The following is a 21525-nucleotide window of genomic DNA, read 5'->3' as shown; positions in this document are numbered from 1 at the left end:
CGCGCTATTGGATATCGACTAACGAGGAAGAAGGGTGACTACGTAAACAAACTGGTCTGTCAGACGGGTGGGTAGCAGATGGTGCCAATTGGCTGCATAAAAAATTACATATATCTACACTCAATAATCTTTCTGAAAAGGTAATGAGTCGCAGAATGTTGTTAGCTAACGAAATTGTTTGTCAATTTTGTTGGGTCTGGAATTACTGTCACCCTAGCTAGCTAACGTCAACCGCAAACTAGCTAGCTAGCTAATGTTAGCTTCTAGTAGTGAGCCAAACCCTAGTTCAATGTATCTCTACTCTGCTAAGGACCCAGTGGTCAGGTGTGTCCATTGTAGAATACTTAATTATGGTATTTTTGTAGCTAAGTTTACTGTTAATATTTAGCTACCAGAAGAAGCCTAGCTAGCTTTGTCATGTCATTGTGTCGCGTTTTTCGTGAATTTAGAGCTAGCTAATGTTAGCAAGCTAGTTAGAGTTTAGCTAAGCCCATTACATTGCATTACATCGTAGTAGGGATAGTTATACGAATATTTGGTTGTAAAGTAGCCAACTAGCGTGTTTATAAATCAGGATGGTTAGCTACTAATAACGTTGTAATGTAACGTTGTAATGTGGCTTCAAACAAAGTAAAGTGTAGGGCAGCTACACTATTGGGATTTGACACAGCTAGAAGGCCATAAACATTTTCACCAGTGTTTGTGGTCATCCATTAAATTCCTCCTGTGTTGATTTTCGTATCATGCATTCCCAATGTGAGTCGGGAGTCAAAATCATCAGGGATAGGCAGATTCTTAGGGGTTCAAACTCTTGTCAGATTTCCAGTGTTGATCTTAATTTTACGGTGGTAAAGGTGTAAACACTGCCATATGAAATCATATTTTGATACGCACAGGAATTCACTAAGATTTTCAGTGTGTGTATTGAAATGTGTCTTTACGCTAGCTACCTCTATTAAACATACATTTTTATCAAATACCTCAACCTGAATGTGGCCCATAGTGTGTAGGCATTCAACTTTGTCAAAGTCCTGATAAATAAAAAATAGCCATCAAGTTTGATGTAGGCCTACTTCTGACTGTGGATCTTTCTACCATTCAGTCTTGTCATTTTCCTGTTATTCCCAGCCGTATCCACGCTAGCCGTGAGGGATGAGCCACCGGTCGGAACGTCGTGGGATCCATGTGGACCAGTCAGAGCTGCTGTGTACAAAGGGATGTGGTTTCTATGGCAACACGGCCTGGCAGGGCCTCTGCTCCAAGTGCTGGCGGGAGGAGTACCAACAAACCAGACACAAACAGATCCAGGAGGACCATGCACTGGCAGAGAGGTGTGGTTGTCAATCTGAGCAAACTTGTTTTGCATCAACCCCCAGCTGCTGGGCGGAGGTAGCACTCGATTTTAAATCTAGGAGCCCGGTGGCAAACACTGAATGCCCTGCATAAAATTGAGGGGTGCAGTCGAAAACAAAACAATAACAAAATGCAGCTGTAACTTTTGATCATTGGTCAAAAAAAACAACAACATTTTAACAGCCATTTTCACAGAAGCAAATGGAACAGTGTCATGATTCTTGACTTTTTGATCTCAGACTTTTTTTTCTGTGTGTCTCTCTGTCTGTCAGTATTGATCATGTGGTAGTAACAGCAATTCCTGTTCTGTGTCCCAGGTTACAGAAGGAGGAGGAGGCAGCGTACGCTAACAACCACCAGGGGGCAGCCCAGCCCCAGCCTGCCATCGCACCCTTCAGCAAGTTTGAAGAGAGGAAAACCAAGGAGAAGTCACGTAAAGTCAACACAATGACTAAGTTTTTCACTCCCTCAACAAAGACACCGCCCAAGAAAGGTAGGGTCCAAGTCTTTGAGATAGGGTTTATAGTGTTTTCTCTACCATTACTTGAGGTATGAGCAGATCCAAACCAAAACTACCTTCCCTCTGCATAATATTGGTGTACAGTTCCTCTTTCCCCGCTCTTTCAGAATTCTGCTCCACTACCACTCTCTCCCCCCAGTCACTGTGGAGGAGGTCACATGGGGCATCCAGCTAGAATTCCTTAGATTTTCAACCTCTCCCTGACTCAGTCTAATACCTACAGTGCCTTCAGAAAGGATTCATACCCTTTGACTTATTCCACATTTTGCTGTGTTACAGCCTGAATTCAACATTTATTAAATATGTTTTTTCTTACCCATCTACACACAATACCCCATAATGATAAAGTGAAAAACATATTTTCAATGTATTGATAATGAAATAGAGAAGTATCTTTACATAAGTATTCACACCCCTGAGTCAATACATTTTAGAATCACCTTTGGCAGCGATTACAGAGACTTTCTGGGTAAGTCTCTAAGAGCTTTGCACACCTAGATTGTACAATATTTGCCCATTATAATTTTTTTCAAAGTTCTTCAAGCTCTGTCAAATTGGTTGTTGATCATCGCTAGACAACCATTTTCAAATCTTGCCATAGATTTTCAAGCAGATTTAAGTAAACTATAACTCGACCACTCAGGAACATTCACTGTCTTCTTGGTGTGCATCTCCATTGTAGATTTGTTCTTGTGTTTTAGGTTATTGTCCTGCTGAAAGGTGAATTAATCTCCCAGTGTCTGGTGGAAAGCAGACTGAACCAGGTTTTCCTATAGGATTTTATCTGTGCTTAGCTCCATTCATTTTCTTTTTTTCTTCTGAAAAACAACTCAGTCTTTAACGATTACAAGCATAACATAACATGATGCAGCCACCACTATGCTTAAAAATATGGAGAGTGGTAATGTGTTGCATTGGATTTGCCCCTAACAGTTTTACTTCAGTGCCATGATGCATGTTTTGGGATATTTTTAGTCTGTACAGTCTTTTCACTCTGTCATTTAGGTTAGTATTGTGGAGTAACTACAATGTTGTTGAGCCATCTTCAGTTTTCTCCTGTCACAGCATTTAAATGGTGAAATCCCTGAGCGGTTTCCTTTGACTCCGGCAACTGAGGTAGGAAGGACACCTGTATCTTTGTGGTGACTGGGTGTATTGATACACCATCCAAAGTGTAATTAACTTCACAATGCTCAAAGGTATATTCAATGTTTTTTTGTTTTTTTACCTATCTACCAGTAGGTGCCTTTCTTTGCGAGGCATTGGAAAACCTCCCTGGTCGTTGTGTTTGATTCTGTGTTTGAAATGCATTGCTCGACTGAGTGATCTACAAATAATTGTATGTTTGGGGTAAAATAATCTTAAACACTATTATTGCACACAAAGTGAGTTCATGCAACTTATTATGTGATATGTTAAGCAAATTTCTACTTATTTAAGCTTGGCATAACAAAGGGGTTGAATACTTAATGACTCAAGACATTTCAGCTTTTCATTTGTAATTCATTTGTAAAAGTTTCAAAAACATAATTCCACTTTGAAATGATGGGTTATTGTGTGTAGGCCAGTGACAAAAGATTTTACATTCAGGCTGTAACGTAACAAAATGTGTAAAAAGTCAAGGGGTGTGAATACTTTCTGAAGGCACTGTACATGTTTCAAGCAAACCACCATTGTCCCTGTGCCCAAGAACGCCAAGGTAACCTGTCTAAATGTATATTGCCCTGTAGATGCGAACGACTCACAATACCATCATTAAACCAGCATTAAGTTGGCAGACGACACAATGGTGGTAGGCCTGATGACTGCTTGGCATCTGACCGCAAGGCGCTACAGAGAGTAGTGCGTACAGCCCAGTACGTCACTGGGGCCGAGCTCCCTGCCATCTAGGACCTTTATACCAGGCAGTGTCAGAGGAAGGCCCAAAACATTGTCAGACTCCAGCCACAGGTCCCACAGTTGACCGTGCAAGTCAGAAAAAAACAAGCAATGAGGTCAAAGGAATTGTCCGTACAGCTCCCAGACAGGATTGTGTCGAGGCACAGGGGATCTGGGGAAGGGTACCAAAACATTTCTGCAACGTTGAAGGTGTCCCAGAACACAGTGGCCTCCATCATTCTTACATGGAAGAAGTGTGGAACCACCAAGACTCTTCCTAGAGCTGGCCGCCCAGCCAAACTGGGAAATCGGTGAGAAGGGCCTTGGTCAGGGAGGTGACCAAGAAGCCCTAATGGTCACTCTGACAGAGCTCTATAGTTCCTCTGTGGAGATGGGAGAACCTTCCAGAAGGACAACCGTCTGAATACTTTATACTCTTTTATTCGTTATTCACTGTGTATTTATTCCTCGTCACTATTTACATTTTTTATTTAAAAAAATCATATTTTTTAACTGCGTTTTTGGAAAAGGACCTGTAAGTAAGCATTTCACTGTTAGTCTACACCTGTTGTCTATGTGACAAATAAAAATAGATTTTAAGACCAAATCCCAAGGCAAACCTAATTACATTCATCGGTGAGGCCATATAGAGGAGATCAAATCACCACGCCTTAACCCTTAGCCTACAATTTCCACGCCTCTGCGGAAATCTAATTAACATACAAAAAAAATCCCCATCAAAATCCGTCTGTTTTAAGCTAGAGATATATATTGGTGAAAAGGTAGCAGAGCTAGAGCAGTATTTGTCAGACATGAGACATCTTGAAAATTGGTCTTCTCACAAACGTCTGTAGCATAAAAAATACAAAAAAATCTAATCTCTCAGATATATGGCAGACACTTCAGAATAAACTTCCTTAGTGAATCTGTTACTCAATGTGTTTCTATTGGCTAATAGCAGTAATGTTGAATTTTAAAATAAAAAAATAAAAAAGATACCTTTTTAAGGGTAAAATCAATACACTAAATAGTTGTTGGTATGACCATCGTAAAACATGTCTACGTGTTAGTTTAGAACCCTTCCCCCGGCTTAGACTCTAGAGGGTTTTAAAGACAGAACTGTTCAGATAATACAGGACAAGCCATGGTTGATGTAATTCATGTTGAACCATTTATTTGATGCGTAGCAAAAAGTAACTAGCGAAACACAAATTGCAGAAGGATGTTGTGGGAAATCACAACTCTGCAAGCTGTGCTGGTCAAGGATGAGATGAATAGAAAGCCCACCCTTGTTTTTCTGTACTTAAATCAAGCACCTAAGGAATATTGTACATACACAGGTATATCATTCCCTCCACTATAAACTCAGCAAAAAAATAAACGTCCCTTTTTCAGGACCCTTTCTTTCAAAGATAATTCGTAAAAATCCAAATAACTTCACAAATCTTCATTGTAAAGGGTTTAAACACTGTTTCCCATGCTTGTTCAATGAACCATAAACAATCATTAATGAGCATGCACGTTCTGTGTGTGATTTCCTGCAAGACAGGCATGTCAGTGTTCTGCCATGGCCAGCGAAGAGCTCGGATCTCAATCCCATTGAGCACGTCTGGGACCTGTTGGATCGGAGGGTGAGGGCTAGGGCCATTCCCTCCAGAAATGTCCAGGAACTTGCAGGTGCCTTGGTGGAAGAGTGGGGTAACATCTCTCATCAAGAACTGGCAAATCTGGTGCAGTCAATGAGGAGGAGATGCACTGCAGTACTTAATGCAGCTGGTGGCCACACCACTGTAACTGACTGTTACTTTTATTTTGTCCCCCCCACCCCCCCTTTGTTCAGGGACACATTATTCCATTTATGTTAGTCACATGTCTGTGGAACTTGTTCAGTTTATGTCTGTTGTTGAATCTTGTTATGTTCATACTAATATTTACAAATGTTAGGTTGCTGAAAATAAACGCAGTTGACAGTGAGAGGATGTCTCTTTTTTTCGCTGAGTTTATGTATCCTCCCCCCTCCCAGAATCCGTCCCTGGCGAGGCCCTGTCGACCCCCAGCCCCTCAGTGAGCCGCAAGCCCTTAGAGACGGACCGCACCACACGAGAGTTCATCGACTTCCTCAAGACACTGAAACCTGGCAGGGAGATCTTCAAACAGTGCCGAGCCTTCACAGAGAGCATGGCCTACAAGAGGGTGAGTAGTACACCACAATACCATAACGTGCTTCTGAATGTAGAGAGCCTGATGGGGGTTACCTCTATTCATTCACCCCTCCGGCTTTTGTTTGGACCATTTCACTTCCTCGTCGTAGAAGAAGGATGACAAAGACAAACGCTGAGGTTACTCTAGAGCATGGGTGTCAAACTCTGGCCCGTGGGCCAAATTTGGCCCGCGGGGTAATTATATTTGGCCCGCAAGACAATACCAAATTACTACTAGAGCTGGCCCGCCTGTATTATACAGCGCATTCACCACTAATACTACGAATCCCATAATGCTCTGCTGTTTTCGCGCGCCAATCAGGACAGGACCCAGAAACGCTCTCTCCTCTGTGACAGTAGTCATAGCAACATAGACGCTACAACTGTCAGCAAGCTAACCCTTCCCAAAAATGGCGAAAAGAAAGGCAGAAAACAGGAGCTTTCTGGACAAGTGGGAGGCAGAATATCTGTTTACATATGTAAAAGACAAACCTGTTTGTCTTGTTTGTGGAGTCAACGTGGCTGTAAGTAAGGAGTACAACATTAGACGACACTATGAAACGAAACACCATGACAAATACAAGGACCTGGACATGACTCAAAGGAGCCAGAAAGTAGAGGAGATGAAAATAAGTTTGGTTTCACAACAGAATATGTTTAAAAAAGCCACATCACAAAGCGAGGCTGCTGTAAAGGCTAGTTATATAGTGGCAGCAGAGATCGCAAAATCAGCCCGGCCCTTTAATGAGGGAGAGTTCATGAAAAAGTGCATGATGAAGGTTTGTGACCTCGTATGCCCAGAGAAAAAACAAGCATTTTCAAACGTGAGCCTGAGCAGGAACACAGTAGCTGATCGCACATGTGATCTTGCCACCAATCTGTATGACCAGCTGATGGAAAAGGGAAAAGGTTTTGTTGCGTTCTCCCTCGCTGTGGATGAGAGCTGCGACGCATCTGATACTGCTCAGCTGTCAGTCTTCATCCGTGGAGTGGACTCAAATCTGTGTGTTACGGAGGAGCTATTAGGATTCAAATCAATGCATGGCACAACCACAGGAAAGGAAATCTTTGAGGAGGTTTCCAAATGTGTAACTGAAATAAAGCTGCCGTGGGATAAACTCGTTGGATTAACGACAGATGGTGCGCCAGCGATGTGCGGTAAAAAGAGTGGACTGGTGGGCATGGTTCGGGAGAAGATGCGGGAAGAGAACTGTGCAGGTGAGCTAACTGTTTACCACTGCATCATACATCAGGAAGCACTGTGTGCCAAAGCCCTAAAGATGGAACATGTTATGACCACAGTAACACAGGTAGTTCACTTTATAAGAGCCAAAGGTCTAAATCACCGCCAGTTTAAATCTTTTCTGGAGGAGTGTGGTTCGGAATACGCAGACGTGCCGTATCACACAGAGGTGAGATGGCTAAGCAGAGGAAAAGTACTGAACAGATGTTTCGAGCTGCGTGAGGAAATATGTCAATTCTTGGAAACCAAAGGGAAGGATACAGCAGAGCTCCGGGAGCAAAAGTTCCTGTGTGAGCTGGCCTTTCTCTGTGACATCTCGAGCCATCTCGATGCGCTGAACCTGCAGCTTCAGGGGCGGGGGCGCATCATCACAGACATGTACGCTGCAGTGAGGGCCTTCAAAACTAAACTGTGCCTGTGGGAGAATCAGATGCTGCAAGGAAACCCTTGCCATTTTCCCTGCTGCCAATCCATAAAAGCGCAGATCTCTACCGCCGTGTTCCCATGCGCACAGTTTGCTGAAAAACTCAGTGTTCTCGCCGCTGAGTTTAGCCGGCGATTTGCCGACTTCGATGCCCAGAAATGCAAGTTTGAACTGCTTAGTAATCCCTTCGCAGTTGATGTGGAAAATGCACCAACCAACATCCAAATGGAGCTGATTGAACTCCAGTGCAACGACACGCTGAAGTCAAAGTATGATGCTGTGGGCGCTGCACAGTTTCCACGGTTCATCCCTGACACAATGCCTCCGCACCCAAGCTGCTCAGATGCTCTCCATGTTCGGCAGCACTTATCTATGCGAGCAACTTTTCTCCTCGATGAAGATGACCAAAACAACTCACAGGAGACGTCTGACTGATGAACATCTTCGCTCGATACTAAGGATTTCTTCAGCTCAGAGCTTGAGCCCAGACATTGATGAACTAGCATCCAAGAAGAGATGCCAGGTATCTGGCATGGGCACATCAGATTAGACCAGTGTGCAATAATTAACGTTTTCTTTATGCACTTTTTCTTGCTACAAGGCATGGGCTTGAATGGTTGATTGATTTATTATCATTTTATTTGTAAAATTATTAGCCATTGGAAAAAGTTTTTTGGTATTTAAATCAGAAGGCTGCAAATAGAAAAGAGGCATACAATTTTTATTTAAATTTTATTTATTTAATAAATGAATGCCATTGATGTGTTTTTTCATTTGAAATTCGATTTTGCATGTCTCCACTATTAAATTATATATTGTATGGTAATAAACGACGCCATATTCAATGTTAAAGCAAAACTTGTTTGGGTCCATATTAAAAGGTTAATTTGTTCAATGTTGGCCCGTGACTTTGTTCAGGTTTTACATTTTGGCCCACTGGGTATTTGAGTTTGACACCCCTGCTCTAGAGCATTGAGTGAATAACCAAATGAACTCGCCCTTGAAATGAATGAAAATGTACGACAATCCCTTCATGCTAATAGTGAGCTTGTTCCCCAGGACCTGGGTGCTGATGAGCTGTCTGAGTGCGTTCAAGACTTCTACCAGAACCTTTCAGACCGCCTGCACACACACTTCAAAGGTACACCTTTCCTTTCCTCACCTCTACTACTCTAATACTGGAACATTAAGGATATCTTGAAGTAGGGGCTTGATTATAAAGTTGCTGGTGACAATGAAGAAGAAGGAACACACTTTTCTTTCAGAGAGCTCTCCTATAGGTAGGCCTTGAATGACTCACATTTGCTGTTTTCCCATCTGTCCGTGTTGACCCCAGGGTCGTCGGAGCGCGTAGAGAGTGTGATGGACGAGGTAGAGAGGTACATGATGACACGTCTCTACGAGGAGGTCTTCTGTCCTGAGACCACAGACGATGAGAAGAAAGACCTGGCCATTCAAAAGAGAATCAGGTAAAGACATTGAAACATATATGGTAATGAGTTTAAGTATTAAAGCTGCTGTATGCCTCCTTGTTCATCTGTTCACTAAAGTGGGTGGGGGTGGCTGGGTTGCAGGGCCTTGCATTGGGTCACCATCGAGATGCTGTGTGTCCCTGTGGATGAGGAGATTCCAGAGGTGTCTGATAACGTGGTCAAAGCCATCACAGGTCAGACTTACAATGTATTAATTTGTTTTTAGTTTTTTACAAAGAGACACAAACATTGAATGAACATGCATGTGATGTAGAATGTCATCATAGCACATTAACTACCACTCTGTTCCACCCTGACTTCCTGTAGACGTGATCGAGATGGACTCGAAGCGTGTGCCCAGGGACAAGCTGACCTGCATCACACGCTGCAGTAAGCACATCTTCAATGCCATCAATACCACCAAGAAGGAGGCAGCATCTGCTGATGACTTCCTGCCCACCCTCATCTACATCGTCCTGAAGGCCAACCCTCCGCGACTGCAGTCCAACATCCAGTACATCACCCGCTTCTGTAACCCTAGCCGCCTCATGAGCGGAGAAGACGGATACTACTTTACCAACCTGGTGAGAGGGCTGTGTCGACAAAGCAAACAGACAGACGAGCTGTACCAAACAAACTCAATTTACACATATTAAGAATGTATTTTCTGATTCCCCTAATTCCCCTCTGTCTCTCTCCTCCCTCTCTCTGCAGTGCTGTGCGGTGGCCTTCATAGAGAAGCTGGATGGCCAGTCTCTGAACCTGAGCGTTGAGGAGTTTGAGCTCTACATGTCAGGCCAGGCGTCTCCCCAGCGTCCCCAGGCTGCCACCTCCCCCACCTGTAGTGCTGCTTTCAGCCAGATGAACGAGAGTCTGGACCTATTGACGGGGCTGGGCGTGAGGCAGGAACGCGTCATGGAGGGGGCTCGCCGCCTGGAGAGTGACCTCATCGACTGGAGGGATGGGGTAGAGCACAAAGTGCAGGATGTGATGGAGAGGTTCCCCCTGGAAATGCACCCCACCACTCCCCCCACCGCCTCTTCTGCCATAGATGCTGACAACGTGGAAAACGACCACCTACCTTCTCCTCTCCAACCCCAGTTGTTTGCCGGCTGACCCCCCCCCCCCCCCCCCCCCCCCCCCCACCCACCTTCCTCCCTCCCTCTTTGGACTTGTTACTCTCTCTCTCCACCCTGGAAAGTGTCTCCTGTCCTTATGCACATATAGGTTCCTTCTAATGGATCCAACAAATATAACTCCAACCCTCCCCATTGTATGCACACTTAAAATAGATGCTTGCAGTCGCCTGAACCCCAGTACTCCTAAATAGCCAACTTTCTCGGTCTGTCTTCCCCACTGATTGGTAAGAGGACAAGATGAGTTGCAGGCATATTACCTTCATCCATGGTCATGAAGGAAAGGAGATGAGGAAAGGAAGCTTTAAGAGTATTGGGACACAGATCATTGATCTTGCCCTCCTTTGTCCCCTATATTACTCCTCCTGACTGAATCCAAGTCAGAGTACAGAAGCCCAAGCGACAGGGATCTGTTGGGGTCACGTGAGTGTATGTGACCCCGACCAAATTTCCCCTGAAGATGTCTATAAATAAGTATGTGTGTGTGTGTGTGTGTGTGTGTAGTTTCGTTTCCCTGCCAAACCTGTTCAGTCATGCGCTTAGTTTGAGGAAGTTATTTTATTTTTATATTGTTCAGGCTATAGTCTTCTGAGAGGGGATAATGATCTTTAACCTATTAAAATGGCTAGATTGATACTGTAGCTCAAAGTTTACATTTTGTCTCTAAGAAATACGTGATTTGCAATTCAGAGTATAGGAGATACTAACAGTCCCTTCTCTCTTGTTTGGCCTTGTTTGACTGCTGAACAGCTGCTTCTTCAGAAGAACAGAGAAAGGGTGCATATTTAGAATGGTTATATCTAAGAAGAGTACTTTTAGTAAGTTCTTTATATTATTTTACAGTGGTGTATATTATTTGTACAAATGTATTGGGGGTAAATGTTGCCAAACAGAATAGCCATAACAATGTTGATCTCAGCTCCATGTAGTAACCATTCATTCTGGATCAGATGGATATATGAAGGAAGAGTAGACATTGAGTTGAATGAGTAGTATCTTTGATACAACAGAAAGGTCAATTTACATACTACCTAATATATTTTCTGTTCTTTTATCATGTTTCATTTTATTACAATTGTAACTATCAGAACCGTGTACAAATGCTGGCCAAATCCTGGTTGCCAAAATCCATTCAATCCAATTTAAACACTAACTGAAATAACTAGGCATTGGATAGCACACAGCAATCAATGATCAGGTATTTTTGAAAGGAATGTTAAAAAAAAATATATATATCACACACACACACACACACACACATCTGTACAACCTTGTAGGTTTGTTTTTGTATGTTGAAGGAGTAACTCAACATTGTCTTGTATTTTAATGTAACTTATTGAGACAGTGTTGTTTTATAGTGTCCATGGGTTTGTGTTGATGAATAAAATAACTCAAAAGCTGTTCTGTGTCCAGAAGGCTTTGTCACCACTGTAACATGACTATCTATGGTAAGTAGAGAAAGCAAAGGTGTGTTTGCAATGCACACAGTGTACAAAACATTAAGAACTCCTGCTCTTTCCATGACTAAATGACCAGGGGAAAGATGATCCCTTGTTTATGTCACCTGTTAAATCCACTTCAATGAGTGTAGATGAAGGTTAAATAAAGATTTTTAAGCCTTAAGACATGGATTGTGTGTGTGTGTGTGTGTGTGTCAGAGGGTGAATGGGCAAAACAAAAGATTTAAGTGCCTTTGAACTGGGTTTTTCATGCTCAGCAGTTTCCCATGTGTATCAATGGTCCACCACTCAAAGGACATCCAGCCAACTTGACAACTGTGGGAAGCATTGGAGTCAACACCGGCCAGAATCCCTGTGGAACGCTTTCAACACATTGTAGAGTCTGTGCCCTGATGAATTGTCTATTTTGAGGGCAGAAGGAGGTGCAACACAATATTAGGAAACTGTTCCTAATGTTTTGTACACAGGCTATATTGATTTGAGTACTGTGACACAGCTTCAAAATGATATACTTGCTGGACTGGCAAACTTTTTGCTGTTTTTTTTTACATCACACATGAGGTTGCATCCCCGGGCTTTCGTAATTCCCTCCTTCCTAAAAAGGAACTTCCCCAAAGTTATTTGTGATGTCAGGAAGAGCATTATGCAATTATTTCATAAAAAATGAGATGGTATTGTTTGCGATCGAAACTGAAAACTAGTCTCATTTCCCCTGACAATATATAGAGATTGTAGTGAAATCATCCCCATCAGAAGCACAAGCATAACATTCAACATGAAGCTGTTACTGAGCCTCCTTGGTGAGTTCCTTTCAGTCTACTTTAAGAGATTACAGACAATTATTTATGTGTATAGATGATCATTGATCATTGATTGATTGACAGAATGATCACTGGATTTATTTTTGGTTATTTTAATGATTAATGGTTATTTATTTTTTTTCAGTTGTTTCGACACTACCTACATGGGCTGTACCACAAGGTATGTGTTAAGTACACTACTCTCTGGCTACATTTACACTTTTTGACCAAGTATTGGCAAAAGATCTGATCTGATTGGTGAAAAATACTAAATAGTGGCAAAGGACCCGAATTGGGCTGCCTGTGTAAACGCAGCCTCTGAGATTCAAATCCTTCTCTTCAAACCAGTTTTGTCTTGTATAATGGCAACATATGAAATACAGTATGTATTTCCCGAGTGGCGCAGCGGTCTAAGGCACTGCATCTCAGTGCTAGAGGCATCACTACAGACCCTAGTTTGATTCCAGGCTGTATCGCATCCGGCCGTGATTGGGAGTCCCATAAGGCGGCACACAATTGGTTTGGCTGGGGTAGGCCGTCATTGTAAATAAGGATTTGTTATTAATTGACTAGCCTAATTAAATAAAGGTTAAATAAAAATACATGTAAATTGTCTATTTTCATGATTTGAGTTACGTAATAGTTATACACTACTGAACATTAGCTGTCTTTTGTAATGTTAGATGACCATGTAAATAAGACTTAAGTTACCATTTATGCTCAGAAATTATGCTTAAGTCTCTCTAGTAGGCTGCGTTTACACAGGCAGCCCAATTCTGATATTTCTTTTCACTAATTGGTCTTTTGAGCAATCGGATCAGCTTTGAAAAATATCTGATGTGAAAAGATCTTATGTGATTGGTCAAAAGACAAATTCGAGGGGGGCCTCCCGGGTGGCGCAGTAGTACCATCAGAGACTCTGGGTTCGCACCCAGGCTCTGTCGTAACCGGCCGCGACCGGGAGGTCCGTGGGGCGACGCACAATTGGCCTAGCGTCGTCCGGGTTAGGGAGGGTTTGGCCGGTAGGGATGTCCTTGTCTCACCGCGCACCAGCGACTCCTGTGGCGGGCCTTAACCAAGGTTGCCAGGTGCACGGTGTTTCCTCCGACACATTGGTGCGGCTGGCTTTCGGGTTGGATGCGCGCTGTTACAGGAGTTGTAGCGATGAGACAAGATAGTAGCTACTAAAAAAATTGGACACCACGAAATTGGGGAGAAATGAAAGACCAATTAGTGGAAAGAAATTTCAGACTTGGGCTGCCTGTGTAAACGCAGCCATAGTAATCTACTCAAAATGTCAGAAAGACTTACCTGTCAACATTTCTTCAAGTTCTCCCCATGAGGGCTCCGCTGACAGCCGTGGCTGAGCTAGTTAATGGGGGACCCCGGATCTTCTCAGGGGAGAGAGTACGTCTGAAGTGCAGTGTTCCTGGGAAAGTGTCGGCCGAGTGGAGGTACCAGTGGTTCAGGGGGGGAGAGCAGCTCCAGGAGTCTGAGTACTTTGTCCTATGGAAGGCCAGGCCACAGCAGAGTGGGAAGTATTACTGCCAGGGCCTGAGAACCACATGGATAAGCACACAACACACCCTCCACAGCCTGCCTATAGAAATAGAGGTGGACGGTAAGAGAACCCATATGAATATTGAGCCGTGATGACATCTATATTGAACAAAAATATAAATGCAACATGCAACAATTTCAAATTTTTTACTGAGTTACATATAAGAAAATCAGTACATTTAAATAAATTCATTAGGCCCTAGTCTATGGATTTCACACAACTGAAAGGGGGCGCAGCGATGGGTGGGCCTGGGAGGGCATAGGCCCACCCACTTGAGAGCCAGGCCCACCCAGTGGGGAGCCAGGCACAGGCCCAGACAATCAGAATGAGTTTTTCCACACAAAAGGTCTTTATTACAGACAGAAATACTCCTCAGTTTCATCATCTGTCTGGTTGGCTGGTCTCAGACGATCCCACAGGTGAGGAAAACAGATGTGGAGGTCCTGGGTTGGCGAGGTCACATGTGGTCTGCGGTTGTAAGGCCTGTTGGACATACTGCCAAATTCTCTAAAACATTCAATTCTCTGGCAACAGCTCTGGTGGACATTCCTGCAGGCAGCATGTCAAAACTGCACATTTTAGGTTGGCCTTTTCTGGTCCCCAGCACAAGGTGCACATGTGTAGTGATTATGCTGTTTAATCAGCTTCTTGATATGCCACACCTGTCAGGTGGATGGATTGTCAAAGGAGAAATGCACAACATTTGATATAAATAAGCTTTTTGTGCATATGGAACATTTCTGGAATGTTTTATTTAAGCTCGTGAAACATGGGACCAACGCTTTATATGTTGCGTTTATATTTTTGTTCAGTGTAGTTTGGTTGACCTTCTGTTAGCAGTCTGTATTAGACGACTCCTTTCTTGTTGTCACACCAAACATGTGTGACAATAGCAAAAGAAGCAGAAACAGACTAAGTTATACCTGTAGCACACCAGACCATAGAGGGTACTTGTCAACAGGCCAGACAGGGACTACACCATCCCGTTAATTAAAATGACTTACTACTCTTTGCCCAGGTGGGTGGGCCATCTTGCAGGCCCCGCCCCTGCCCATGCTGGTTGGAGAGACAATGACCCTGATGTGTCGTGTCCGTGGCAACCCTAGACTGACTGAGGTCATACTCTACAAGGACGGGGTGGAGCTTCAGAGACAGTCTGGACCAGAGCTGTGTGTCACTAACCTTACCCTGCAACACCACGGATCCTATTGGTGCAGAGCATCCTGGGATGGACTGAGGCAAACCAACTCTGTGATCTCAGTGGCTGCTTCGGTGTCCATCATAGGTGAGGTTGATAGCCAGGTGTGGTTTGTCATTTTGAGTTTGTGTAGGATGAGGAATCAGATTTCAAATTAGATTTGCCCTCATCATTCCATTTTCATCACTATCATATCATATTTAATGGTAATTGAATAGCAGTAGGTATGTGAGAAATACTTTTCAGTATTAATGCTCTGTATTCTCCCCTGTAGAGGTTCTGACAGAACCCATGTTGGAGATTGTGCCCAATGACCCTCTGATCCATAAAGACCATATGCTCCTGGTATGTCATGTTCAACTGAACGCCCGTGAGCCCGTTTCACACATCCACTACTACTTCTACCAGGACGGGCTGAGTCTGGGGCTTGCCTCTTCCCAGGACAGAGTCACAGTACTGAGGGACTCAGGCCGGTACTGGTGCAAAGCCAGCATTCCTACTCTGGGGCTGAAGAGGCTCAGCGAGCCCGTACCTTATGGGCGAGTGACAGGTGAACACTCAGAACACACGAGAAACCAGAAAAAAATTGTAGTGATGCAGTCTCTCTTTAGGAGGATTCATAATGCTGACCAGTGGTGTTAGTTCAGCTAAACTTAGGGTATGGCAGGGAGGGGGGGGGACAGCTTCTCTCTGAGCAACGTTCCTCATGGTCCTGAAGCCAGCCAGCCAACCAACACGCTAAACAGCTGTTGCATTTTAATTGGGTTTGGAATGATTTTATTCAATTTTTTGTAGCCTAGTTTAACATTTTTGGTCTTGAGCTAGGGTATGACGCCAAAGGAGATGGCTGCCATTCTACGATTATGCTATTGTGTATGTTTTTTATGCGTTATTTGTAACTTATTTTGTACAATGTTTCTGCCACCGTGTCTTATGACCGAAATTATCTTCTAGATATCAGGACAGCGATTACTCATCCCGTACTGGAGGAACACTTTTTCTACAACGAGTCAGACAGGAAGGTTTTACTTCATGCGCCTGACAAGGACCTCATGCCCGTCATTCGCAGGAGAAAGAGACGGAGGTATCGAGGACGAAGGTCCGGGTGCCTTGTAAGGATCTGTTGCCGAGAGAGTAATCTACCATTACCATCGATCCTATTAGCCAACGTACAATCAATCTAAAATAAAATAGACTAATTACGATCACGTATATCCTTCCAACGGAGCATTAAAAGCTGTAATATCTTATGTTTCACCGAGTCGTGGCTGAATGACGACATGAATAACACACAGCTGGCGGGTTTTAAGCTTTTTCAGCAGGATAGAACAGCGGCATCTGGTAAGACAAGGGGTGGGGGTCTATGTATAAATGTTATGTGCCATACTCTGACATACCCAACTGACACCCCTGATGCTGACTCTGTGTTAACAGGGATACATCAGGGACCAGCTGTCTCACTCCAACCCAGAGCTCCATCTCATCCAGATCCTATGAAAGGACCTCCCCAGACCACCACCTCTATCCAGCCTTCTGAGCCCCTTACCTTCCCCGATGTATCCGGTGATTCTCCAAACACACTGGCCCCTGGTGTTGGTTCAGATGATGGAACAGTGGTGTGGAAGGACTTCTAAATTCCTTAAGAATTGTTAATTAATATGTTATTTGTCTTTTAGGTTGTGAATGAAACAATTAATTGTATTTGAACTGTCGATTATAAGTTCAATGCAAATAATTTCAGTCAAAGTCAAACATTTACATATTGATTTTATTTCAAAAGTGTACAAAAGCTCATTTTCAAAAAGCTCCTAATACAGCGATACGATGTACTGATTCCTTAACCTAACCTGGGAAACATTGTGTGATTAGTATTACTCGAGTAATAAACATTAACTATTCCAGTGCTATCAGTCTTACTTGCATTATTTTTCATTCTACCAGATTGACAGTCTTGTAAAGATGCCTATATGTTGATGAGCCTATACAGGGAGTATGAAGAGAGATGGGGTGAGTGCTGCCGCCTCATATAGAGGTGTTTTACAGTCCCTGGTACTGTGGTGGTATAGTGGGCTCCATTGTCATAACTTGTCTGTGTAGAGCAGGAGTACAGATGGGCTGGTCTGTGGGGTACTGTATGGGTGGTATGGAGGACTGCCAGTAGAGATTGTTTAGGTACTGTGGAGGTACAGTAGAGTTACAGTGTAGATTGTATTAGATATCAGATCGTTTGTCAGGGCTTGTCAGCATAGAGCAGAAAGCCAGAGAACGTGCTGTCGTCCTCACTACTGGCATAGACACCGTTCCAGTCCCTCAGTGTCTCCAGCCATACCTGGTCCCCCACCGCCAGCTGCAACAGCACCAGGCTGGACGCTTGGTCGATGTCCTGGCCATAGAGAGAGTCCCGCGTCCGCACCTTCCTCACCCCATTGACTACCAGGGCGGCACGCAGGGGCTTGTTCCGCACGGTTATGTGGTAGGAGAACACGTAGACCCCCCCGTGGGCACAGGTGAAGCTGTTGGAGGAGGAGTTGTAGTGGTTCTCTCCATTATAGAAGACCTTGTCGAAGCGGACGGGAAAGCCCGATGGAGGGAAGGACTTGCTGGGAGAGAGGCCCACACTGAAAGCTGAGCGTTTCTGAATCACCCCGTTACCCTTCGCCCCTCTGATCCCCCGAGGGCCCCTGTCCCCTCTCATCCCAGGGGGGCCTCTGTCACCCTTTGGCCCAAACATCCCCCTCCCTCCCTGGGGTCCAGGCAGCCCTCGCACCCCTGGCTCACCTTGAGCCCCTGGGGGTCCTAGATCCCCCTGGTCGCCCGCCACACCAGGGGAGCCCTGCATGCCATCCACCCCAGGAAGACCCACCTGTCCCTGAATACCTGGAGGCCCAGGGTCCCCTCTATCGCCCTTCAGTCCTCTCTCTCCAAATGTCCCACACTCTCCTTTGTCCCCCTTGTCCCCCTTCTGGTCTTGCACTCCAGCCAGCCCTGGGGGTCCTGTTGGGCCTTCCATTCCAGGTTCCCCTCTCTCACCCTTAGTCCCATTTTGGCTTTCACCCTTCTCCCCCTGGTTACCTTTGACACCAGGGGGCCCGCTGTCACCTTTTTCACCTTTGAAGCCAAATCCACCTGCAGAGCACAGTGTAAGTGGACCATTTCAGCATCTAGGCCCAGACAGAATCTATGAGGAAGACATGAATTGATTCTATGTTGATTTAATAATCAGTATATGGAGGCTTGAACAGTTACAGGTAGCCTTGTTTCATGATGTTCTATGTTGTACCGATCACATGTGTTAAAAGGAATGGCTTGTTACCTCTCTCTCCTGGTTTCCCTGGGTTACCTGGAGTTCCTGCCATTCCACGGTATCCTAGGTCACCTTTAACTCCTGGAAAAGGGAGATAGAAAACAAACAACTTTGAATAATCAATAAATCTACTGTTTGCTCACACGGCCAGTAAAGTGTACATATTTCTAATTTTAAAAACTTGTGTTGTGTTCACCTCTGTCTCCTTTTGGCCCCATAGTTCCATTTGAACCAGCCAGTCCAGAAAAGCCTCTGGGTCCTCGCTCCCCCTCTTCTCCAGGTGAACCTGTGAGAAAATTGTTTCATCAAGACATCAAAATCCATGGATCACCACTACAGCACACTGGTATTGTGAAATGTCCCTATGTTGTCATGGTGATTTCAATACCTGGTAGTCCTCTGTCCCCTTTTGGCCCTCGAGGGCCCCTCTCTGGTGGACAGCACTCACAAAAATTAAAGTAGCACTCGTTATAATCCATGGTGTAATTATCATGCCCAACACCAGGGGGCCCTGTGGTTTCAGTATAGTAATCCTGGTAGGCATCGCTGGGGTAGGTTGTGGTCTCTGTGGTAGCCAGAGGGTAGGGGTCCATGGGATCTGATTTCTCCACTGATTTCAGTGTCTTAGGGAGGATGGGGGTTAGGGGCTGCATGGTAATCTGGGGCTGATCGCGGTAAGGCATAGGCTTCTTGGTGTATTGGTACTTTGGCCGCTGAGTGGTCTTCGTCGATACGCTGGTCACTGTGAGTGACAGCACTGCCAAGAGTGCCGAGTGATAGGGGAGCATCCTGATGTTAAAGAAGGATCTAACAAGGGAGAAATTGAGAAATTGTCACTTCTTCTACACTGATGTAGCGTCACTGTATGTAAAAATACTACTTACTACAGCCTCTGCCAAGAGGTCTGGAGCTTTATGGCACAGGATATACTGAGTTTACCCTGCCACTGCATGGTTTTTGGTTCAAACCCAGCTGTGGTTGTTCTTCCTAAATCGCTACACTGCTCTGCATTTGGGGAAATTACAATCGAGACTAGGATTGAGGAGAAACTTTGCTCCAATGACTTTAGTGAGGATCTCAGTAGCAGATTACTCAACTAAAGCCTTTTTCATGAGATGCTCACCTGTTCTGACCTGTAAAAACAATATTTCAAAACGGATTATATGAGGTGTACATCCCACGTTAATATTTACAGTAGCTCAAAAGTAACGTTATTTCAACTCAGGGCAGTGGAACATTTGAGACCGAACAACAACAATCCTCCAAAAAAAACATCTATAAAACATCTTATCAACTCTTCAGATAAATTAAGTTTGGCCCCTTTCTTTTTTGCTCTCTTTTCCATCCATCTCTGTTGCAGACTGTTCTGCTTTACAGTGGCAAGAAGAAGGTATGTGAACTGTTTGGAAATACCTGGATTTCTGCATAAATTGGTCATAAAATGTATCTGATCTTCATCTAGGTCACAAAAATAGACAAACAGTCTGCTTAAACTAATAACACAAACAATATGTTTTCATGTCTTTATTGAACACACTGTGTAAACATTCACAGTGCAGGGTGGGGAAAGTATGTGAACCCTTGGATTTAATAACTGGTTGACCCTCCTTCGGCACCATAACCTCAACCAAACTTTTTCTGTTGTTGCGGATCAGACCTGCACAACGGTCAGGAGACATTTTGGACCATTCATCTTTACAAAACTGTTTCAGTTCAGCAATATTCTTTGGAAGTCTGGTGTGAAGCGCTCTCTTGAGGTCATGTCACAGCATCTCACATCGGGTTGAGGTCAGGACTGGGCCACTCCAGAAGGCATATTTTTTTCTGTTGAAGCCATTCTCTTGATTTACTTCTGTGTTTTGGGTTGTCCTGTTGTGTCACCCAACTTCTGTTGAGCTTCAATTGGCGGACAGATAGCCTAACATTCTCCTGAAAAATGTCTTGGTCGACAGAAAAATGAATTCCCAAGTCTATGATAGCAAGCTGTCCAGGCCCTGAGGCAGTAAAGCAGCCCCAAGCCATGACGCTCCTTCCACTATACTTTACAGTTGGGATGAGGTTTTGATGTTGGTGTGCCTTTTCTCTCCACAGATAATGTTGTGTGTTCCTTCCAAACAACTCAACTTTAGTTTAATCTGTCCACAGAACATTTAGCCAGAAGCGCTGTGGGACATCCAGGTGCACTTTTGCAAACTTCAGACGTGCAGCAATGTTTTCTTTGGACAGCAGTGGCTTCTTCCGTGCTGTCCTCCCATATACACCATTATTTTTTAGTGTTTTACGTATCGTAGACTCGTCAACAGAGATGTTAGTATGTTACAGAGATTTCTGTAAGTCTTTAGCTGACTCTTCTTAACCTCATTGAGCATTCTGCGCTGTGCTCTTGCAGTCATCTTTGCAGGACGGCCACTTGTAGGGAGAGTAGCAACAGTGCTGAACTTTCTCCATTTATAGGCAAATTGTCTTACCGTGGACTAATGAACATCAAGGCTTTTAGAGATACTTTTGTAACCCTTTCCAGCTTTATGCAAGTCAACAATTCTTAATCTTAGGTCTTCTGAGATCTTTTTTTTTGTTTGAGGCATGGTTCACATCAGACAATTCTTCTTGTGTTTTTTATAGGGCAAGGCAGCTCTAAAAAAAACATCTCCAATCTCGTCTCATTGGTTGGACTCCAGGTTAGCTGACTCCTGACTCCAATTAGCTTTAGGAGATGTCATTAGCCTAGGGGTTCACATAATTTAAACATTCACAGTGTCGGTTGGGAAAAGTATGTATTCAATATAAACAATAAAAAATACAATAATTGTGTGTTATTAGTTTAAGCACACTATGTTTGTCTATTGTTGTGAATTAGATGAGGATCAGATCAAATCTGATGACCAATTTATGCAGAAATCCAGGTAAATCCCGAAGGGTTCACCTACTTTTTCATGCCACTGTCACAGTCACAGCCAGACATACCTTCATCACAA

At 44.0% G+C, this 21525-nt stretch overlaps 4 protein-coding genes across 6 annotated transcripts; 3 read left to right on the top strand and 1 right to left on the bottom strand.

Annotated features, from left to right (window-relative positions):
- Positions 1 to 32: 32 nt before the first annotated feature.
- rabx5 (Rab5 GDP/GTP exchange factor) lies at positions 33 to 1511 on the top strand. Its single transcript, NM_001160674.1, is given in 1 exon segment — positions 33 to 1511. A coding segment is annotated over 1 exon segment (294 nt). The 5' UTR covers positions 33 to 1152; the 3' UTR covers positions 1447 to 1511.
- On the top strand, positions 33 to 11627 carry LOC149972374 (rab5 GDP/GTP exchange factor-like). Its single transcript, XM_090218410.1, has 9 exons — positions 33 to 67; positions 1129 to 1331; positions 1671 to 5382; positions 5775 to 5944; positions 8679 to 8760; positions 8956 to 9088; positions 9194 to 9285; positions 9419 to 9675; positions 9806 to 11627. Exons 4-9 carry the CDS (start codon positions 5930 to 5932, stop codon positions 10205 to 10207), a joined length of 981 nt encoding a protein of 326 aa, XP_090074536.1. The 5' UTR covers positions 33 to 67; positions 1129 to 1331; positions 1671 to 5382; positions 5775 to 5929; the 3' UTR covers positions 10208 to 11627.
- A 716-nt stretch (positions 11628 to 12343) lies between these two features.
- Positions 12344 to 17151, top strand: LOC110503800 (high affinity immunoglobulin gamma Fc receptor I). Of its 3 annotated transcripts, none has more exons than XM_021582337.3 (7): positions 12344 to 12487; positions 12633 to 12668; positions 13818 to 14108; positions 15067 to 15333; positions 15521 to 15796; positions 16201 to 16330; positions 16681 to 17151. In XM_021582337.3, the coding sequence occupies exons 1-7, from the start codon at positions 12463 to 12465 to the stop codon at positions 16781 to 16783; spliced, it is 1128 nt and encodes a 375-aa protein (XP_021438012.3). In that variant the 5' UTR covers positions 12344 to 12462; the 3' UTR covers positions 16784 to 17151. The 3 variants fall into 3 exon arrangements, with proteins under 3 accessions (XP_021438012.3, XP_036817086.2, XP_021438013.3); XM_036961191.2 differs by having other exon boundaries at positions 16201 to 16358; XM_021582338.3 differs by lacking the exon at positions 16201 to 16330.
- otol1b (otolin 1b) lies at positions 17001 to 19683 on the bottom strand. The gene is made up of 4 exons (XM_021582335.3): positions 18939 to 19683; positions 18747 to 18836; positions 18560 to 18631; positions 17001 to 18372 (listed from the first exon to the last, which is right to left on the bottom strand). The coding sequence occupies exons 1-4, from the start codon at positions 19336 to 19338 to the stop codon at positions 17477 to 17479; spliced, it is 1458 nt and encodes a 485-aa protein (XP_021438010.3). The 5' UTR covers positions 19339 to 19683; the 3' UTR covers positions 17001 to 17476.
- Between the last annotated feature and the right edge of the window lie 1842 nt (positions 19684 to 21525).

The sequence above is a fragment of the Oncorhynchus mykiss genome, chromosome 24 (assembly GCF_057628025.1).
Source record: "Oncorhynchus mykiss isolate SJ-2025 chromosome 24, ASM5762802v1, whole genome shotgun sequence".
Classification (NCBI taxonomy): domain Eukaryota; kingdom Metazoa; phylum Chordata; class Actinopteri; order Salmoniformes; family Salmonidae; genus Oncorhynchus; species Oncorhynchus mykiss.
Note: the sequence above shows the minus strand (reverse complement) of the source record. Positions and strands in the feature narration are given on the sequence as shown.